Source organism: Carcharodon carcharias, chromosome 16 (genome assembly GCF_017639515.1).
Source record: "Carcharodon carcharias isolate sCarCar2 chromosome 16, sCarCar2.pri, whole genome shotgun sequence".
NCBI lineage: Eukaryota > Metazoa > Chordata > Chondrichthyes > Lamniformes > Lamnidae > Carcharodon > Carcharodon carcharias.
In genome coordinates, this window is record NC_054482.1 from 114,031,806 (window position 1) to 114,052,792 (window position 20,987).

Sequence of the window (20,987 nt, forward strand, 5' to 3'; positions counted from 1 at the left end):
GTGCGAATGTTACTTGCCGCTTGTCAGCCCAAGCCTGGATATTATCCAGGTCTTGCTGCATTTGGACATGGACTGCTTCAGTATCTGAGGGGTCACAAATGGTGCTGAACATTGTGCAATCATCAGTGAACATCCCCACTTCTGACTTTATGATGGAAGGAAGGTCATTGATGAAGCAGCTGAAGATGGTTGGGCCTAGGACAATAACCTGAGGAACTCCTGCAGTGATGTCCTGGAGCTGAGATAACTGGCCTCCAACAACCACAACCATCTTCCTTTGTGCTAGGAATTACTCCAATCAGTGGGGAGTTTTTCCCCTGATTTCCATTGACTCCAGTATTGCTAGAGCTCCTTGATGCCACACTCGGTCAAACATGGCCTTGATCTCAAGGGCAGTCACTCTCACCTCACCTCTGGAGTTCAGCAATTTTGTCCATGTTTGAACCAAGGCTGTAATGAGGTCAGAAGCTGAGTGGCAACATTTACCCTCCATACAAATATTCTACTCACATTTAACTCCCCCTTTTGTTTCCAAGTTCCTTTGAACCCTTTCCCTTCCTTCACCTCTCCAATCTCATCTTAATGTTGGTGTGGATCCTGCCTCACTCACTATGACTGGAGCTGAATTCCACAGCCTCATGATTAGAGTCATACAGTTATAGACATAGAGGTCTACAGCACAGGAAAAGGCCTTTCAGCCCATCAAGTCTGCGCTGGTCAAACAAGTACCCAACTATTCTAATCTCATTTTCCAGCACTAGGCCCATACCCTTGTATGCCATGGCATCGCAAGTGCACATCCAAATACTTCTTAAATGTTATGAGGGTTTCTGCTTCTACCACCCTTTCAGGCAGTGAGTTCCAGGTTCCCACCACCCTCTGGATGAAAAAATTCTTCCTCACATCCCCTCTAAACCTCCTGCCCCTTACCTTAAATCTATGCCCCCTGGTTATAGATACCCTCACCAAGGGGAAAAGTTCCTTCCTGTCTACTCTATCTATGCCCCTCATAATTTTATACACCTCAATCATGTCACCCGGCAATCTCCTCTGCTCCAGGGAAAATAACCCCAGTCTATCCAATCTCTCCTCATAACTAAAGCTCTCCAGCCCAGGCAACATCCTGGTAAATCTCCTCTGCACGCTCTCTACTGCAATCACATCCTTCCTAAAATGAGTATTCCAGAACTACATGCAATACTCTACCTGTGGCCTAACCAGCACTTTAGAGTTACAGCATAACCTCCCTGCTCTTACATTCGATGCCTCGGCTAATAAAGGCAAGTATCCCATATGTCTTCTTAACCACCTTATCTACCTGTCCTGCTACCTTAAGGGACCGGTGGACATGCACACCAAGGTCCCTCTGATCCTCAGTACTTCCCAGGGTTCTACCATTCATCGTGTATTCCCATGCCTTGTTTGTCCTGCCCAAGTGCATCACCTCACACTTATCTGTATTAAATTCAATTTGCCACTGATCAGCCCATCTGACCAGCCCGTCTATATCCTCCGTAATCTAAGGCTATCCTCCTCACTATTTACCACCCCACCAATTTTTGAGTCATCCGCGAACTTACTGATCAACCCTCCTACATTCATTTATATATATCACAAATAGCAAGGGATCCAGCACTGATCCCTGTGGAACCTCACTGGACACAGGAATCCAGTCACAAGACACCCCTCGACCATCACCCTCTGCTTCCTGCCACTCAGCCAATTCTGGATCCAATTTGCCAAATTGCCTTGCATCCCATGGGCTCTTACCTTCGTTATCTGCCTCTCATGTGGTACCTTATCAAAAGCCTTGCTGAAGTCCAAGTAGACAACGTCAAGTGCATTGCCCTCATCTACACACCTGGTCACCTCTTCAAAAAATTCAATCAAATTGGTCAGACATGACCTCCCCTTAACAAAACCATGCTGACTGTCCTTGATTAATCCCTGCCTCTCCAAGTGTAGATTAATTCTGTCCCTCAGAATAGCTTCCAATAGTTTCCCCACCATTGAGGTTAGACTGACTGGCCTGTAGTTCCCTGGTTTATCCCTTCCTCCCTTCTTGAATAATGGTACCACATTGGCTGTCCGCCATTCCTCTGGCACCTCTCCTGTGGCCAGAGAGGTATTAAAAATTATTGCCAGCGCCCCTGCCATCTCCTCCTTTGCCTCACTCATCAGCCTGGGATACATTTCATCCGGGCCTGGAGATTTATCCACTTTTAAGCCTGCCAGACCACTTAGAACCTCCTCCCTTTCTATGCTAATTTTTAAAATTATATCACATTCCTCCTGCCTGATTTCCATACCCAGGTCGTCCCTCTCACCTGTGTAAAGTTGCTCTTTCAAAGTGCCAGCACAGATATGATGGGCCAAGTGTCCTCTTTCTTTGCTGTATCATTTTATGATTTATACTCTTATTACTATCATAGATGAGTCTTACTTACTTCTATAGGTAAGATTGAACTATTACCTCAACAGCACCTTCCCTGACTATGTTCAGAGGTTTTAAGAGCATGACCTAGAAAATGAACAGATAATCCTTTACTTTAGATTTATCCCACAAATCTATGTGATTCTTCTTTAACACTGACAGTTTGACATTCAAAAATAATGTTTTAAACGCTGAGACAAATGTATTAATGCACTAAATCAACAAGCGACTAATAGCAATAATCTTATATAAACAGAGAAGGAATAATAGCTTAACTCCTTCTACATGAAATCATTTCCAACATCTTTACTAGGATAGATGATCAAATGTCTTTCTACTTTTCTGGAAGAATTTGGTTAACTTTTCCCATCAGTGATTCTGTATGAAAACTTCTACTTTCTAGCGTCCAGATAAAACTCAAAGATTTCTGAGTCACACAGAGCTAATAAATGCACTTTTGCCGTTCACTGGATATTGAAGAACTGACTCCCAAATTCAAAAGGAGCTGTGGAGTGAGTCCAATATCCCCATCAATCATATAGTGTTTATGCCTGAATGGCATAGCTAAGCTCTTCCATCAAGCAATTTTGGTCATGGCCAGTTAGCAATCTCGTCACAGTATCATTCAGGCAATCTTCTTTAAATTCCATAAATATTGTGACTGAATCAATGTCATGGTGAAAATGGACAAAAAGCGTCATTTTAACTGCAAGTTGGATCTGAACTGTGCATCCATCTGTCTCTTTTTGGCACTGTCTGACTTACTGCATATTTTCATCATTCTAACTGCAGTTTAAACCACATCTTCAATCTTCAGCCACCCTGAGTATAAAAGTCTATCAATGCTTTACACAGAAAGTTGATCTAAATTCTAAAGGTCGAGGTAACTAAGAGACCCTGGCTTTGGTGGATAGATCATTGCAACTATTGATTCTGGTTTTTTTTTATTTGCTCATGGGGTGGGCACATCACTGGCTAGGCCAACATTTACTGCCCATCCTTAGTTGCCCTTGAGAACTGAGTGACTTACTGGGCCATTTCAGAGGGCACTTAGAGTCAACCACAGCTGTGGCTCTGGGGTTACATGTAGGCCAGACCAGAGAAGGACAGCGTTAGTGAATCAGAAGGGTTTTTATGACAATTGACAATGGTTTTTATTGAATTCAAATTTCACCATCTGCCGTAATGGGATTGGCACCCGGGTCCCCAGAGCGTTACCCTGGTTCTCTGGATTACTAGCCCAGTGACAATATCACCACATCACTACCAACTCCTCCAGAGGCACTTGCAGTGAAGAATTAAAATGAACTGTTGGGATTATATAACTGGGGATGTCAGTTAGAAGTTTAAGGAGATAATGGTTGAAGGTGTATCTGGCCTCACTGAGGAGGTAATGAGTTGTCTTATGTTTCCAAACTGTGGAAGATGCAGAATTTGTAGGGGGCACCAGAGGGCAGATGCTGAATGTTGACCTTGGAATAGTGAGTTATTGGAAAGGATTGTCACCTTCAGATATAAATCTTTCTCGAGAGAATAAGTAGGGACAAAGTAGAGGTCTCCAAGATTTTCATGGATATGGACAAGTGGGATCTAGGAAAATTCTTGCACCAAATGCAGGATTAATTGACACATTCTCAAATTAAGGGTGTCAAAAGTAAATAGGAAACTTTGCTCACTTGGTTTTTTTCAATGGGGTTAACGGAGCTATGAGATAGATTACCAGTAGAGTTCCAGGAATAGAAAACCACGACAGGTATTGATAAATAAATTGGTTGAATTCCAGCTGGGATAGAGGATGCAGGGTTAGTAGTTCCAGAGATATGCTAAGGAAGTTGATGATTTGGAATGGTAGGATAGATGGATCAATGGCCTTTCTCTGCTCAAAACATTACAATGTCACAAATTTTAAAATTGTCACCCTTGTTTTAAAATCCCTCCATAGCCTCATCCCTCCCTATCTCTCTTCTCTAGCCCCACATCCTCTGGGTATCTGCTGCCCTGCAATTCTGGCAGCCATGCTGTCAGCTGTGAGGCGCTAAGCTCTAGAATTCCCTCACTGAACCTCTCTCTCCTCCTTTAACTCAATGCTTAAAACCTACCACTGTGGCTTGGTGCCAAATATCGCTTGATTATGCTCCTGTGAAGTGCGTGGGAACAATATTTGCTCTAATTTTTATGTGGAATTTGCAGGCAATTTGCTTAAGTGCACGGGCCCTTTGAAATTGTTTGGCATGACCATACATGCATGGTAATCAAGGGGACTGACATGTCTGCAAAGGTTAGGTTGTGGCACAGTCAAGCTTAAAGGGAACAGTACTCCATTAAAGGCTCTGGATAAATGCAGATTGCTGTAACCATCATTTTTTTTTTTCTTGATAATACATTTGAGCAACTGGTTGGTTTTCTGTTTATTTTCATGCTGTAGATAAGCTGATGTCAGGACTATCCGCTAAAGCCATTCTAATTAACAATGTCGGTGGCCCCATCCCTACATTAGCAGCAGCCAAAGTCACGGGCCATACTTTGGGATTTTCCAGCAATCTTGCAGAGGTAATGCGACACCCAGCTGGAGCAACCCCAGTTGATGCGAATCATTATCTTTTCCAAGGATTCATTTTGCCTGTCCAAACTTCGTTTCTTAAGTACGTTTTCGTTTTAATCCACAAAGGTTGGATTACGAATGGAAGGTCTCCAGGAGGTCATGATGAAAGGCAGCGCATCAGTCAGAGGAGGTCCTGATGTGAAACAAATTCAACATATTTTGAACGGGGTAAGACCAAGTTAGCACTGGCAGTAATATTAAAGCAGAAAAACGCTCAGCAGGTCAAACAGCACGTAACAAAAGAGAAACAGGGCTAATGTTTCAGATTGGTGACTTTTTGTCAAGGCTGCGAGATGTACATACGTACATTTGAATTCGGAGCAGGAGTAGGCCACTCAGCCTCTCGAGCCTCCTCCAACACTCAATAAGATCATGGCTGATCTGATTGTAACCTCAACTTCTGCCTACTCCCGATAACCTTTCACCCCCTTGTTAATCAAGAACTTATCTAGGTCTGCCTTAAAAATATTCAGTCTCAGCTTCCACCACCCTTTGAGGAAGAGAGTTCAAAACACTCAATACCCTCAGAGAAAAAATTCTCCTAATCTCTGTCTTAAATGAATGACCCCTTATTTTAAGCAGTTCTAGATCCTCCCACAAGAGGAAACATCCTTTCCACATCCACCCTGTCAAGATCTCTCAGGATCTTAAAGGTTTCAATCAAGTTGCCTCTCACTCTTCTAAACTCCAGTGGATACAAGCCTAACCTGTCCAACCTCTCCTCATAAAACAATCCACGCATTCCTGGTATTAGTCTAGTAAACCTTCTCTGAACTGCTTCTAAAGCATTTACATCTTTCCTTAAATAAGGAGACCAGTACTGTATATAATATTCCAGATGTGGTCTCTCCAGTTCCCTGTACAACTGAAGCATAACCTGTCTACTTTTGTAATCAATTCCCCTCACAATAAATGATAACATTCTATTCACTTTCCTAATTACTTGCTGTACCTGCATACTAGCCTTTTGTGACTCATGAGTTAGGACACCCAGATCCTTCTGAATCTCAGAGATCTGCAATCTCTCACCATTTGGATAATAAATTTCATTTTTATTCTTCCTGCCAAGATGGACAATTTCACATTCCCCCACATTATACTCCATTTGCCAGATCTTTGCCTACTCACTTAACCTATCTATGGGCCCTTAATAGCCTCTACATGTCCTCTTCACAATTTATTTTCTTACATATCTTTGTGTCGTCAGAAAGTTTAGCAACATTTCCATTGTCTCTTCATCCAAGTCATTTATATAAATTGAAAAATGTTGAGGCCCCAGCACTGATCCCTGTGGTCACCTCCTGCCAACCAGAAAAAGACTCATTTATGCCAATTCTCTGCTTCCTGTTGGCTCGCCAATATTCCATCCATGCCAACGTTACCCCCTACACCAGGGGCTTTTATTTTCCACAATAACCTTTGATGTGGCACTTTGTCAAATGCCTCCTGGAAATCTAAGTACAGTACATCCACTGGTTCCCCTTTATCCACAGCACATGTGACTTCTTCAAAGAACTCCAATAAATTGGTTAAACATGATCCCCCTTTCACAAAACCATGTTGACTCTGCCCGATGGCCTTGAATTTTTCTAAGTGCCCTGTTATAATATCTTTAATAATAGCTTCTAACATTTTCCCTATGACACGTGTTAGGCTAGCTGGCCTGTAGTTTCCTGCTTTCTGTTTCCCTCCATGTTTGAATAAAGAAGTTACATTTGCCATGTTTCAATCTAATGGAACTTTCCCCCAATACAGAGGAAGATTTAATCATTTGTGAGAGATGTAATAATATTTTTTATTCCTTTCATGGGACGTGGATGTCGTTGTTAGGCTGGCATTTATTGCCCGACCCTAATTGCCTTTGAGAAGGTGGTGGTGAGCTGCTGTGCCACAGTATCCTAATGCCTTGTGAATTGTTAATACTGTGTTTTCTTCTTCAGTGTCCAGATTGGAAATCCTTGCCAGAAAAAGTACCTCTAGCCTCAGCATACATGAAACTGTTTGATCAAGAGATAACTTTTGTGGAGTTCAGAAAGGATGATATTCACAAAGCCATTCAAGTAAGACTAAACTGTGGCAAATACATGACTTGTTAAAAAAGTGCATTTGACTGAGCTGGTCTGAGGGTAATCTTGCCTGACGGGTATAAGTCCATGTGAAATGCTGTATTTTTTTCTTCATAGTCACTCACCGATGAAGGTGGAAAACACAGCACACTGAGGAAACTTGTAAACCGGCTCCAAAAGCCGATTGAACTGCAGCCTGCAGCGGCATTACTGACAGCTGAGCTACGACGTCTTGTGCCCACGTGTATGGGTCTGCCCATGGAGCTGTCCTTCCTTTCTGCCGCTGTGGCAAAAGCCAATCTCAATGGTAAGGGTTTTTGACACATTTTTCTTTATTAGAAAAGCCTCTTAACCATGTAAATCCTCCGTCAGCTCGCAGGGCATGTGTTCACGTCACCAACCTCTCAATAAAGTCTGCTTATTGTCGTCATCCCTCTGCACTCCACCATTAGGCTAGAGTTCATGCTTTGAGTTGAATGCCAGGCAAGTTCTGATCGCAGTGCTATTCTTGGGATGTTAGGCGTGTTTACCATTCCTCACGGCGCCCTGATCTCTAAAAGGCTTGCTGGACCATTTCAGGAAATGTTAACAACCTGCCATGTGTTATGGATTAGAGTTTTGGGTGGTCCTGTCTAGACGGCACTGCAAAGCTGCCTTCTCTGATGAACCAGCTGGCTTCTCGCCACAATCCATTAGCTTCATTGGTCTTTCTTTCTGATGCCAGGCCATAAATTGGCAGATTGATTGAATTGGCTTTCACATTGTACAATTCCTTATTAAATGTGGAGGCACGTGCCAACATTGGGAGAGCTGTCCCACAGACGAGCAAACACCACCCAGACATACCCACCGGCAGGATAGACCTAGCAGAGGTGGAAGCACAGTGGTATTCAGTCAGAGGGCCTACGGAGTCCTCAACATTGAATCCGGAGCTGAGGAAGTTTCATATGGTATCAGACCAAACACGGGCAAGGAAATTTCCTGCTGATTACCACCTACTGCCCTCCCTCAGCTGATGAATCAGTGCCCCTCCATGTTGAACACCACTTGGAGGAAGCACTGAAGGTGGCAAGGGCGCAGAATGTACTCTGGGTGGCGGAATTCAATGCCCAACATGAAGAGTGGCTCGGTAGCACCACTGTAGACCAAGCTGGCCAAATCCTGAAGAACACAAGGGCCAGACTGGGCCAGCAACAGGTTATGAGAGAACCAACAAGATGGAAAAACCTACTTGACCTCATCCTCACCAATCTACCTGTTGCAGATGAATCGGTCCTTGGCTGCATTGGTAGGAATGACCAACGTACAGTCATTGTGGAGACGATGTCCCATCTTCACACTGCAGATACCCTCCATCATGTTGTGTGGCCCTGCAATTGTGCTAAATGGAATAGAGTTAGAACAGATCTAGCAGCTCAAAACTGGGCATCCATGAGATGCTGTGGGCCAACAGCAGCAGCTAAATTCAACCAAAATATGTAACTTCATGGCCTGGCAAATCCCTCATTCTACTATTACATCAAGCCAGGGAATCAACCTGGTTCAATGAAGAGCGCAGGAGGGCATGCCAGGAGCAGCACCAGGCATACCTAAAAATGAGGTGTCAACCTGGGGAAGTGCCTTGCATGGCAAACAGAAAAGCAGCAAGTGATCGACTGAGCTAAGTGATCCCAGAACCAATGGATCAGATCTAACCACTGCAGTCCTGCCAAATCCAGTCATGAATGGTGGTGAACAATTAAACAACTCACTGGATGAGGAGGCTCCACAAATATCATCATCCTGAATGATGGGAGAGGCCAGTACATCAGTGGAAAAGATAAGGCTGACGTTTTGCAGCAATCTTCAGCCCGAGTGGATGATCCATCTCAGCCTTTTTTTCATTCATTCATGGGATGTGGGCGTCACTGGCTGGGCCAGCACTTATTGCCCATCCCTAGTTGCCCTTGAGAAGGTGGTGGTGAGCTGCCATCTTGAATCACTGCAGTCCATGTGCTATGGGTACACAGTACTGTTAGGAAGGGAGTTCTAGGACCCCAGAGGTCCCCAGCATCACAGATGCCAGTCTTCAGCCAATTCAAATCCCTCCACATGATATCAAGAAATGGCTGAAGACACTGGATACTGCAAAGGCCATGGTTCCTGATCCTGACAACATTCCAGCATTAGTACGGGCACCTTGTAACCAAGCCCGTAACCAAGTGGCTCTAGAATGGCTACAATGGTGACATCTACCTGACAATGTGGAAAATTGCCAGATATGTTCTGACCACGGATAGCAGGACAAATTCAATCTGACAAATTACCACTCCATCAGCCTACACTCGACTATCAGCAACGTGATGGAAGGTGTTGTTGACAATGCATTTACTCATCAATAACCTGCTCACTGGTGCCCCGTTTGGGTTCTGCCAGGGCCACTCAGCTCCTGACCTTATTACAGCCATGGTTCAAACATGGTCAAAAGAGCTGAATTCCCGAGGTGAGGTGAGAGTGACATTAGGGCTGCATTTGACAGAGTGTGGCATCAAGGAGCCCTAGCAAAACTGGAGTCAATGGGAATCAGGGACAAACTCTTCATTGGTTGGAGTCATACCTAGCAGAAAGGAAAATGGTCGTAGTTGCTGGAGGTCAGTCACCTCAGTTCCAGGGCATCATGGCAGTATTTCCTCAGGGTAGTGTCCTAGGCCCAACCATCTTCAGCTGCTTCATCAATGACCTTCCTTCCATCATAAGGTCAGAAGTGGGGATGTTCCCTGATAATTGCACAATGATCAGCATCATTCACGACTCCTCAAATACTGTGGCTACAAGACCAGGTCAGAGGTTGGGAATCCTGTGGCAAATAACTCATTGGCTGACTCCCCAAATGCTGTCCACCATCTACAAGGCATAAGTCACGAGTGTGGGGAATGCTCTCCACTTCATGATCTTGTTGAATGGCAGATCAAGCTTGAAGTGTCACATGACCCCCCTGCAGCTCTTGTTTCTGTTACGATCAGTTCCTGGGCAAGGACCTCCAATTTGTTAACTACCCAAATGGGGCCACGATGTTGTTACACTCCCAGGTGAGGACTGAGCTTGCCCCTCTTTTTTATTCAACCCCCTTGGTTGGTCACAACCAGGTGAATTTGAACAGGAATCCCCCCCACCCGCCCCCCGGCTTTGGATACCGTTTCCCAGTCCAAATTTATTTCTTTTATAGAGGGAGCCAATTTAACTGGGCTTTCTTGAGTCATAAAAAGACTAAGTTTATTAATTACTAAAACCCAAGAAAAATAATAAAAATGCAACACATACACACACAGATCAGAAATGAGAAGTTAAGAGTCCAAAAAAAGTTTTAAAAAATATAAGATTCAGTCTTCAGCTTGTCTGTGAGGGTAGATAGTGACACGTTGTGGCCGTTAAGTTGGGTATTCTGGTACAGCTGACTTTGGCAGTTTAGAAATTGGCTTGGAGACACTTGGATCTGCAGGGTAGTGAAGAAGCTGTCCTATTTCCTTTTCCATTGTGGCTTTTACTGAGCATTGCCTCCAGCAACAGACAGAAAAACTTCACCTGTACCCGTAGAGGTGACCAATTGGTCACTTTCACAGCAGCTCAGCAGCTAGCTTTTTAACCCATTTTCCCTGTGTATTCCACAAGGGGAAATAGTCATCTTGCATCTATCTTGGTACTATTTGCACATTCTGAAATATAAGTCAACACGAGATGGATTTTGTGGTGATTGCTGAGATATATAAATCTGTCTTTTGTCTCCGCAACCACAGGAGATTAAAGTTTAGTCTTTTGCATCTTTTCTGTCTCCCTTTCAAGTATCTCAGCTTGAAGAAGGTCCTGACACCTTTCCAGATGCGACATTCCCTGTTCTCTCAGAGCAGATCTGTCAGTATAACCCACGTAGGAATTTTCCAGAAAGTGGTCACTTTACATTATCAGCCATCTTTTGCTCAGCATCCTTGCTTGTATTTCTTTAAAGACTCACAAGCCTTCCTTAAGAAGTTCAATATGCCTGTAAGTAACTCGCGGCAGTAATCAGCTTTTCATAACATTCCTTCTATCCTGATGTTCTTAAAGGTGCTATATAAATGCAGTTATTTTTATAGAAGCATGTGTTTATATATCAGGAAATAAATAATGGAATTCTGATTGACATTTCTCACTCCTTTTTCTCAAATAGTTGATGCAAAAGTCCCTTCCTCCATCTCTTCCTTTTCTCAATTGCTCAATGCTGACATTCAGCTGAAGGCTCAGCTAAACCCAAGGTATGCACTTCAAAGCTTTTATTTAAAGGTATCTTAGGTTTTAAAATTGGATGTAATATAATCAAAATTACCTTAAGAATTATTGTTCACCAAAGTGATCTCAAGTTTCAGCAGTCTCCCCAAATTTCCAGTGTCCGGTCCAGTTTAATGTTTCTCTGTCTTTTTTCTTCAGTGTGGCTATGTATAGCAAAGCCATCATGGAAATAAATACACCCTTCATCCAGTCTGGTTTGGAATTCGAGGCAAAAATCCATTCTGCTTTCCCTGTGGACGTATCTGCAAAGATAAATGTTAAAGAGAGGAATTTGAAGATTGACAGTGCAGCAGCTCAGGAGGAAAATCGGATAATATCTTTCAAGTAACGAACACTGCATTTATTTTTCTCTCATTACCTTTCTTTACCCTTCTTGTACAAAAGGCAGTAGTTCATTCTAGAATATGGAAGAAGTTTGGCTTTGCTATAGCCCGGTGCTCACTGAACTACATTGGCTCCCAGTCAAGCAACACCTCAATCGTACCCTTGTTCAAAGGCACAGTTACCCAGCATCGGTAATGGGACCTGCTGAGACCCAACCCCTGCCCTTGCTGCTGACCTCCTCCCCCTCTGCAAGTCCACCCCACAAACTGCCTCCTGTCATCACCCATCTGTAGCCTGGGTCCCTTAGTGATTCTGGGCCCTGGGTAGGTGCATTACCATTAGCAGCCATTGCCTCCTTGGTGGCGCTGCCGAGCAATGGAGAGCTACCAGCCTCTGATTGGCCTGTGGCTCTCATTGGGTGGGAATTCTTCCCCCCAAAGGAATCTTGGCTCTTAATCCAGTGTGCGTTCCCGAAAAGTGGTGATGTGGGGCACTCACTGGCTCTCCAGCCAGCAAGCAAGATCACTCATCACCTACGTTAAATTCTGCTCTTTAGGTGGCTCTATTTTGCTTTATAATGCTCCTTATGTGAAAGCATTATATAAGTATACATCATTGCGCTGCTGGCTCTCCCTATGTAAGTGTGGACACTGAATATTTGTCGATGGAGTTCGACAAACCCAGGCTCAGTCCTATCGTCTCACAATGAGGAAATTGCTAATGGATTTCTTCACACTTTTGCCCAGTTCAGTGGGGTGCAGAGATTGATAATCATGAGTGGTCAAAGCTAATGACTCTTTCCTTGCTCATCAACGGCCTGGGATTAAACCTGCAACCTGCTTGCTCAGTACAGCACAGTTGATCTCAATTGATAGGGGGGGAGGTGTTTGGCTGTGGGAGCTGGTTGGAAGAGAACCTTAGTTTTCTGGTTGTTAAGCGTAAGCCCATTTTCTCATGTGGTTCACAGAAGGAGTTGACAATAACCTGGAACTCAGTTTCTGAGTGAACGCATACACAAGTGTCATCTGTATACTGAAGCTCTATGACTGAAGTTAGAGTGGTTCTGGTTTTGTATTGGAGGTCATGTAGATTGAACAGTATCCTGTCTGCATGTTGATTATCTGTGGGTAGCTTGCTAGAAGTGAGGTGCAGTATTGCAGCGAGGAAGATGGATGAGAGGGTTAGTGCTATGACACAGCATTGTTTGATCCCAGGGTTTGTAGTGGTTCCATTGGTGAGGATTATGACTTGCATGACATTGTGGCTTAGGCGAAAGATGGTAACAAATTTATGAGAGCAGCCAAGTTTGAGGAGAAGACTCCATATGCCTTCGCATGTTTGAAGGAGCCAATGACTTTTGTGAAGTCAAAAAAGGCCACATACAGTGGTTGATGATGTTCCTTTCATTTTGGATTTGCCAGTGAGATCGTGGAAAATATGGACCATTTTCCGTATCTTGGGAACCTCTTTTCGATGAAGGCAAAGACAACAAAATTCATCATCACCTCCCACGTGCCAGCTCAGCCTTCGGCCATCTGAGAAATAGAATATTTGAGAACCATCTCAAGCCCAAGATGAAGGTCATGGTTTAGAAGGGCAGCAGTGATCCTCGCTCCTCCTTAATGCTTCAGAGAGCTAAGAAACCTACAGCAGACAAATACCCCAAATTCAGTGGCAAGGATAGTCCAACAGCAGTGTCCTCTCCCAAGCCAACTGGCCCAGCATCGAGACACTAATCATTCAAAACCAGTCCCACTGGGTGGAACATGTCGTTCGTATGCCTGACATCAGACTCCTGAAGCAACTGCTCTACTCAGAACTCAGTTGCGGCAGGAGGAAGTGGAAATGCTTTAAGGATGTCCTCAAAGCATCCTTGAAGAGATCAAACATCCCCGCCAACTCACGGGAGACCCTGGTTTGTGACCAACCAAAATGGAGAAGGTTCAAGGCTCCGAACACATCGAGAGGCTTCATCAGGAATGGGCAGAGGTGAAGTCGAGGTGTCAGAGGAAGTGCACAAACCTCCAAACAATCCATCTACCCAACCCTTCGAGCACCACCTGTCCCATGTTATGACACAGGAGTTGGTAAAGGCTGAGTTATTTAAAATCCCAGAGGGAAACTTTAAACAACTATCATAACCTATATTTTCATTTGGTATGCTTGAGATGCAGCTCTAAATTCAGGAGTAAGACCACCAGTTTTCGAGGGGTTTTTAAATCAAACTACATGAGACATTTATTAATTTACACAAGTTAAATATATACCCATGGCTACAACTTACCACATCATAACTTTAACAAATTCCCAAACTAATCTCCATTAAGGCCAACAGCAACCCATAGACTTTAAGCAGAGGCCAAGCAAAGCATTTTCATCTTACAAGTTCAAAATGAGATTCTTTTCAGGTTGGTTCCTTTGCAGACACAATGGTCGGCTTACAGGCTTTGCCGTTACATGCCTCAGCACTACACAAACAAAACTGCTATTGGTTATACCCAGCACATCTCATTGAATGTAAATTCTCATTGTATCACCAGCCCCTTTGAACTCCACCCCTTCTAACAATAAAACCCCTTTCATAGTACCAGTTTTATTAGTAATATAAACGTTGCTTGGTCTCCGCTAGCTAGGTGTCGGATTTCACTCCCCTTCTTGAATGCTCTATTCAACAAAATGCAAATGTACCTCTGCCTCTCTACATCTCAAAACTAGTATTAAAAATAATTTCCAACATTATTTACATTAATAGCTTCATGACACCCACATGTAGCAGAGGCTGAAGATCACACATAGGATATATCATCCATCTCACAGCCCATCGAACCAGAGTGGAAGTGAGTAATTCTCAATCCCGAGGGACTGCCTAAGAAGAAGTAGAAGACAAAGTACCAAAATCGCCAACCAAATTTAACCTCCAAATTTCAGGGAGGCTTTTTATTTATGTGATAAGAAACCAAACATAACATTTATTGGAATGTCATGAAGCTATTAATGTATATAATACTTTGGAAAATATTTTTGTTTAAAATAGAGGTTTAATCTGCGGGTGTGTCTTAATTGGGTGTCTAGTCTGGGTGTTTTGATATGTACTAGTTTTGATATGTAAGAGAGATTGCATTTTTTGAATACAGCATTCAAGAAGTGGGGTGAAAACTTCATACCTTTCTAGCAGCTACTAAGCCATATGTTTATATTACTAATAAAATTGGTACAATGAATGGGGTTTCATTGTTAAAATGTAAAGTTCATAGAGACTGGTGAGACAATGAGAATTTGAATTTAATCAGTGGTGGTCAGTATAACTTCAGTAGTTTTTGGGTGTGCGGACAGAGGCAATATAAGCTCAAAAGGCAGCTGCAAGCCTCCAACTGGCTCCACAGTGAAAAGAGCCTCATTTTGAATTCATAATGTGAAAATGCTTTGCCTAGTGTTTAGTTAAATCTATAGGTTGCTATTGCCTTAATGGAGATTAGTTTGGGAAATTGCTAAAAGTTATGGTAGTAGTAATTTGTAGCCATGTGTATATATTTTTAACTTGTGTAAATTAATAAAATGTTTCAATTAGTTTAATGTATAATGTCAATAACTGATGGTCTGATTCCTGAATTTCAAACATAACACTTAAAATTATAGGCTATGAAAGTTGTTTAAAGTTTCCCTCTAGGAATTTTAATGAACTCTGCTTTACCAACTGCATTGGTTATAACATGAAGAAATTGCTCCTTAGAGCAGAGTGATTTAACAGAGGTGTTCAAAACTGAGAGGTGGTTTGAGAGAGTAAATAAGGAGAAACAGTTTCCACTGATAAAAGGTATATAAATCTTTAAAGGACAAGTTGAGAAGGCTTTTAAGAAGTCATATGGGTTTCTTGGATTTAAAAACAGGAGCATAGAGTACAAAAGTAGGGAAGTTATGTTAAACCTTTCTAAATCTCTGATTAGGATCCAGCTGAAGTATTGTGGCCAGTTCTGGGCACCACACTTTGGGAAGAGTGCCAATGGCTTAGAGAGGGTACAGAGGAAAGTTACTGGGATGGTACCAAGGATGAATGACTTCAGTTATGTGGAGAACCTAGAGAAATTGTGATTGTTCTCCTTGGAACAGAAAAGATTAAGAGACAATTTGACAGGGGTGTCATGGGGAGATGGTGTTAATATCACTGGACTAACAACCTAGAGGCCCAGACTAATGCTCTGGGGACATGCATTCAAATCCCATCATGGCAGCTGGTCGAATTTGAATTCAATCAATAAATCTGGAATTGAAAGCTGGTCTCAGTAATGGTGACCATGACAACGACCATCAATTGTTGTAAAAACCCATCTGGTTCAGAATCTGTTATCCTTCTCTGGTCTGGCCCACACACATGACTCCAGACCCACAGCAATGAGGTTGACCCTTAACTGCCCTCAGCAATGACCTAGCAAGCCACACAGTGCAAGGGGAAGTAGGAATGAGCAACAAATGCTGGCCTGGCCAGTAACACCCACCCTCTATGAAAGAATAGAGAAAAAAAAATCTTGAAAGGTTTAATCGAGTAAATAAGGAGAAACTGTTTCCAGTGGCAGGGGGTCTGCAGTATCCAGAGGACACAGATTGGCAAATTAATTGGTAAAAGACCCTTACACAACATGAGGAAACTGTTTTTTAACAAAGCTAGTCTTTGTGATCTGGGACGCGTCATGTGAAAAGGTAGTGGAAGTAGATTCAGTCATAACTTTCAAAAGAGAATTGAATAAATACTAGAAGGGTAGAAGTTGCAGGATCCTGAGGAAGGAGGAGGGGATTGGAGCTAATTGAATAACTCTTTCAATGAGGTAGCAGAGGCACAATGGGCCGAAAGACCCCTTCTGTTCCTGATCACCTTATGATTCTGTTGTTGATGACGAATGCAATGTTTGACCTACAGATCAGAGGTATTCGCTATTTCAAGAAATATTGAGAACCTGTCTGCAGCAAGATTGACGCCGATTGTACCTGAAGCAAAAGAGCCAAGCATTACAAATCAAAAATTCAAGCCTTCTGGGAGATACGTAAGTTTGTTTTATATTAAATAACACGAACTAAACCTTAGCAGTAGAGTCTATTGCTGTCAGCTTCTGCTCTGCATTGTCACACAAAGGTTAGTAGATATCTGGAACCCTTTCCTGCCAAAAGGCTTTGGATGCTGAAGGACATTGGAGCTTTCTAGCCTGAGAACATTAAATTTCCATTAGGTAAGAGGATTAGAAGACAATTTGAATCTGACAAAATAAATATGGTTGCAACATAATCGATTACTTGTGTTTGGCCAGGCTCAGACACGTGCAACGTCTTCCTGCAGTAGACACAGAGATATAAACACAATTATCCTATTTTCCTTGGGATAGACAGATAAATGTATTTGATCCTTTCAATTCAACCCAAACTCAACAAATTGTTAAGAAAAGCTCAAGTTCTATAAAGATTCCTAGTCATGCATGTTGCCATTGCTGATTCATTATGGCATGACAAATGTTATTGTGAACCACACCCCCCCAAAATGGGAGTCTCCAACACCAGATGTAAACGCCAGAGGAGAGTGCAAGAGGAGGACCCTGGGACAGACAGTCAGCACCACCTAGAGGAGAGTGTGAGAGGAGGACCCTGGGACAGGCAGTCAGCAGCACCTAGAGGAGAGTGTGAGAGGAGGACACTGGCACAGGCAGTCAGCAGCACCTAGATGAGATTGTGAGAGGAGGACCTGTTTCTACCTGTCAGAGCTGAACTGTGACATCAAAGGGAAACAGGTAGGTGATTGGTGGGTATCTCTTCTGGGTCTCTTTTGATTGGCCAAGTAGTTTAAATTAGAAGGCATTATTACATCAGAAGAGTGCAGTTAAGAAATTCACTTCTAAAATATTTAACATCCAAATTATTAATTAAATAGAGTAGAGGTGGCTGGTCAGGTGATGTGTTGCAGCTGCAGTATGTGGGAGCCGGTGAACACCGGTGCAATTAACGGTGACCACATCTGCAGCAAGTGTTGGCTGCTTGAGGAACTTTGGCTCAGAGTTGATGAGCTGGAGTCCGAGCTGCAGACACTGCAGCACATCAGAGATGGGGAGAGTTATCTGGACACTGTGTTTCAGGAGACAGTCACACCCCTTAGATTAATTACATCAAATTTGGACCATGGTCAGGGACAGGAGGGTGTGACCGTGAGTGATGGGGATCCAAAATTTAGCTTTGGAGGAGCCTCAGCCAGTGTTCCTGCCAATAGGTACGAGCTTCTTTCTCCCAGTGTGGACGAGGGCACAGACTGCAGGGAGGATAAGTGAACTGACCACAGCACCGTGGTACAGAGCGTCATTCAAGTAGTAGTAATAGGGGATAGCATAGTTAGGGGAATGGAGTTGTATTGCACACCTGGTGCCAAGGTTAAGAGCATCTCTTCTGGGCTGGAAAGGAACTTGGAGTGGGAGGGGAAGAATCCAGTTGTCGTGGTCCACGTAGGTGCCAATGACATATGTAGGACTAGGAAAGAGGTTCTGTCAAGGAATTACAAACAGCTCGGGGCTAAATTTAAAAAAAGAACCACAAAGGTAATAATCTCCGGATTGATAATGGGTAAATAAAATTAGAGGTAAGTGTGTGGCTCAAAGATTGGTGTGGGAGAAATGGGTTCTGATTCATGGGACACTAGCACCAGTACTGGTGAAGGAGAGAGCTGTTCCGATGGGATGAGCTTCATTTAAACCATGCTGGGACCAGTGTCCTGGCAAATCGTATAACTAGGGTTGTAGATAGTTCTTTAAACTAATTAGTGAAGGGGAGGAAAACAAAAACAGAATTACCTGGAAAAACTCAGTAGGTCTGGCAGCATCAGCAGAGAAGAAAAGGGTTGATGTTTCGAGTCCTCATGACCCTTCAACAGAACTAGGTGAATCCAAGGAGAGGGGTGAAATATAAGCTGGTTTAAGGTGGGGGTGGGGGGGAGAAGTGGAGGGGGTGGTGTGGTTGTAGGGACAAGCAAGCAGTGATAGGAGCAGATCATCAAAAGATGTCACAGACAAAAGAACAAAAGAACACAGAGGTGTTGAAGTTGGTGATATTATCTAAACGAATGTGCTAATTAAGAATGGATGGTAGTGAAGGGGAGGGTTCAATTGAGGGGAAGTTTAAATAAATCAAAAAGAAACGAGAGAGCAGAGGTGCAGGGTAGTGAAGAGGTGAACAATAATCAAAGCGTGACAGGATGGGGCAGAAAATATAATCAGTAGTGTGCAGCAGAAATCAGAACCAGAATGAGCAATAATGATAAAAAGTCAAAGCTTAAGGCTTTTTATGCACACAGCATTTGTAACAAGATAGATAAGTTGATGGCACAAGTAGAAATAAATGAATATGACTTGATAGCTATTACAGAGATATGGTTGCAGGGTGACCAAGACTGGGAACTCAATATTCAAGGGGATTTGATGTTCCGTAAAAATAGGCAAAAAGGAAAAGGAAGTGGGGTAGCTTTGTTAACAAAGGGAGGTATCAGTGTTGTGGTGAGTAGTGACATAGGTGCAAAAGATTGTGGTGTGGAATCAGTTTGGAAATAAGGAATAGCAAGGGGAAGAAGTCACAGGTGGGAGTCATCTTTAGGCCCCCAAAGAGTTGCCTCACTGTAGGACAAAGTATAAATTGGAAAATAATGGAGGCGTGTAAGAAGGATGCTACAATTGTCATGGGTGATTTTAATCCAGGACAAATCAGACTGGCTGGGGCAACATGGAAGACAAATTTGTAGAGTGCATCAGGGATTGTTTCCAAGAGCAATACATTGCAGAACCTACCCGGGAACAGTATATTTTAGATCTAGTAATGTGCAGTGGGGTGGGATTAACAAGAGATATCGTAGTTAAGGATCCTCTAGGGTGTAGCGATCATAACATGGTAGAATTCCAAATTCAATTTGAGGGTGAACAACTCGGGACTCAAACCAGTGTCCTCAACCTAAATAAGGGCAATTACAGAGGTATGAAGAAAGAGTTGTCTAAAGTGGGCTGGGAAAATAGACTAAGTAGAAAGTCAGTGGCTGAGCAGTGGCAGACATTTAAGCAGAAATTTCATAACACAGCAAAAATTTCTCCTGGTCAAAAAAAAGGACTCAGTGAGAAGGATGAACCACCTGTGGTTAACAAAGGTAGTCAAGGAGAGTATCCAATCAAAAACAAAGGCATACAAAGTAGTGAAAACTAGTGGTAGGCTGGAGGATTGGGAATTTTTTAGGAACCAGCAGCGAATTACTAAAAAGCTAATAAAGAAGGAGAAAATTGATTCCGAAAGCAAACTGGCAAGAAATATAAAAACAAACAGCAAGAGCTTCTATGGGTGTATGAAAAGAAAGAGAGTAGCTAAAGTGAGCGTGGGACCCTTGGAGGTTACGACTGGAGAATTGATAATTGGGAACAGGGAAATGACAGATAATTTAAACTAATATATTGTATCAGTCTTCACGGTGGAGGACATTATAAATATCCCAAAGATATCAGATAAGCAAGGAGCTAATGGGAGGAAAGATCTTGTAATAGTCTCTATCATGAGGGACAAAGTATTTGACAAACTAATGGGACTAAAGGCAGACAAGTCACCAGGGCCTGATGGCCTGCATCCAAGGGCTTTAAAGGAAGTGGCTACAGAGATAGTGGAGGCATTGGTCGAAATATTCCAGAATTCATTGTATTCCGGGAGGGTCCCAGCTGATTGGAAAACCACTAATTTTACCCCTGTTCAATAAGGGAGGGAGACCAAAAGCAGGAAACTATAGGCCAGTCAGCCTAACATCTGTTGTTGGGAAAATTCTAGGGTCCATTATTAAGGAAGAAATAGCAGGACATTTAGAAAAGCTTAACACAATCAAACAGAGTCAACATGGTTTTGTGAAAGGGAAATCATGTTTGACAAATTTGCTAGAGTTTTTTGAGAAAATAACAAGCAGAGTTGATAAAGGGGAACCGGTAGATGTAGTGTATTTGGATTTCCAGAAGGCATACAATAAGGTGCCACATAAAAGGTTATTGCATAAGATAGGAGCTCACAGTATTGGGGGTAATGTATTAGCATGGGTTGAGGATTGGTTAACACACAGAAGACACAGGATTAATGGGTCTTTTTTCAGGTTGGAAAGACGTAACTAGTAGAGTGCCACAAGGATCAGTCTTAGGGCCTCAATTATTTACCATCTATATTAATGACTTGGAGGAGGGGGCAGAGTTGAATGTATCCAAATTTGCTGATGATACAAAAA

At 42.9% G+C, this 20,987-nt stretch overlaps 1 protein-coding gene across 1 annotated transcript in view; it reads left to right on the forward strand.

Moving 5' to 3' along the window:
• The window catches only part of LOC121288987 (vitellogenin-like), a 114,724-nt gene that overhangs the window by 53,042 nt on the left and 40,695 nt on the right, over positions 1-20,987 (forward strand). Inside the window, exons 14-20 of the mRNA XM_041207848.1 lie at positions 4,860-4,984; positions 5,103-5,204; positions 6,977-7,109; positions 7,236-7,409; positions 11,286-11,370; positions 11,543-11,728; positions 16,641-16,764. Of these exons, the coding sequence (XP_041063782.1) occupies positions 4,860-4,984; positions 5,103-5,204; positions 6,977-7,109; positions 7,236-7,409; positions 11,286-11,370; positions 11,543-11,728; positions 16,641-16,764 (929 nt within the window). The remainder of the gene's footprint in view (positions 1-4,859; positions 4,985-5,102; positions 5,205-6,976; positions 7,110-7,235; positions 7,410-11,285; positions 11,371-11,542; positions 11,729-16,640; positions 16,765-20,987) is intronic.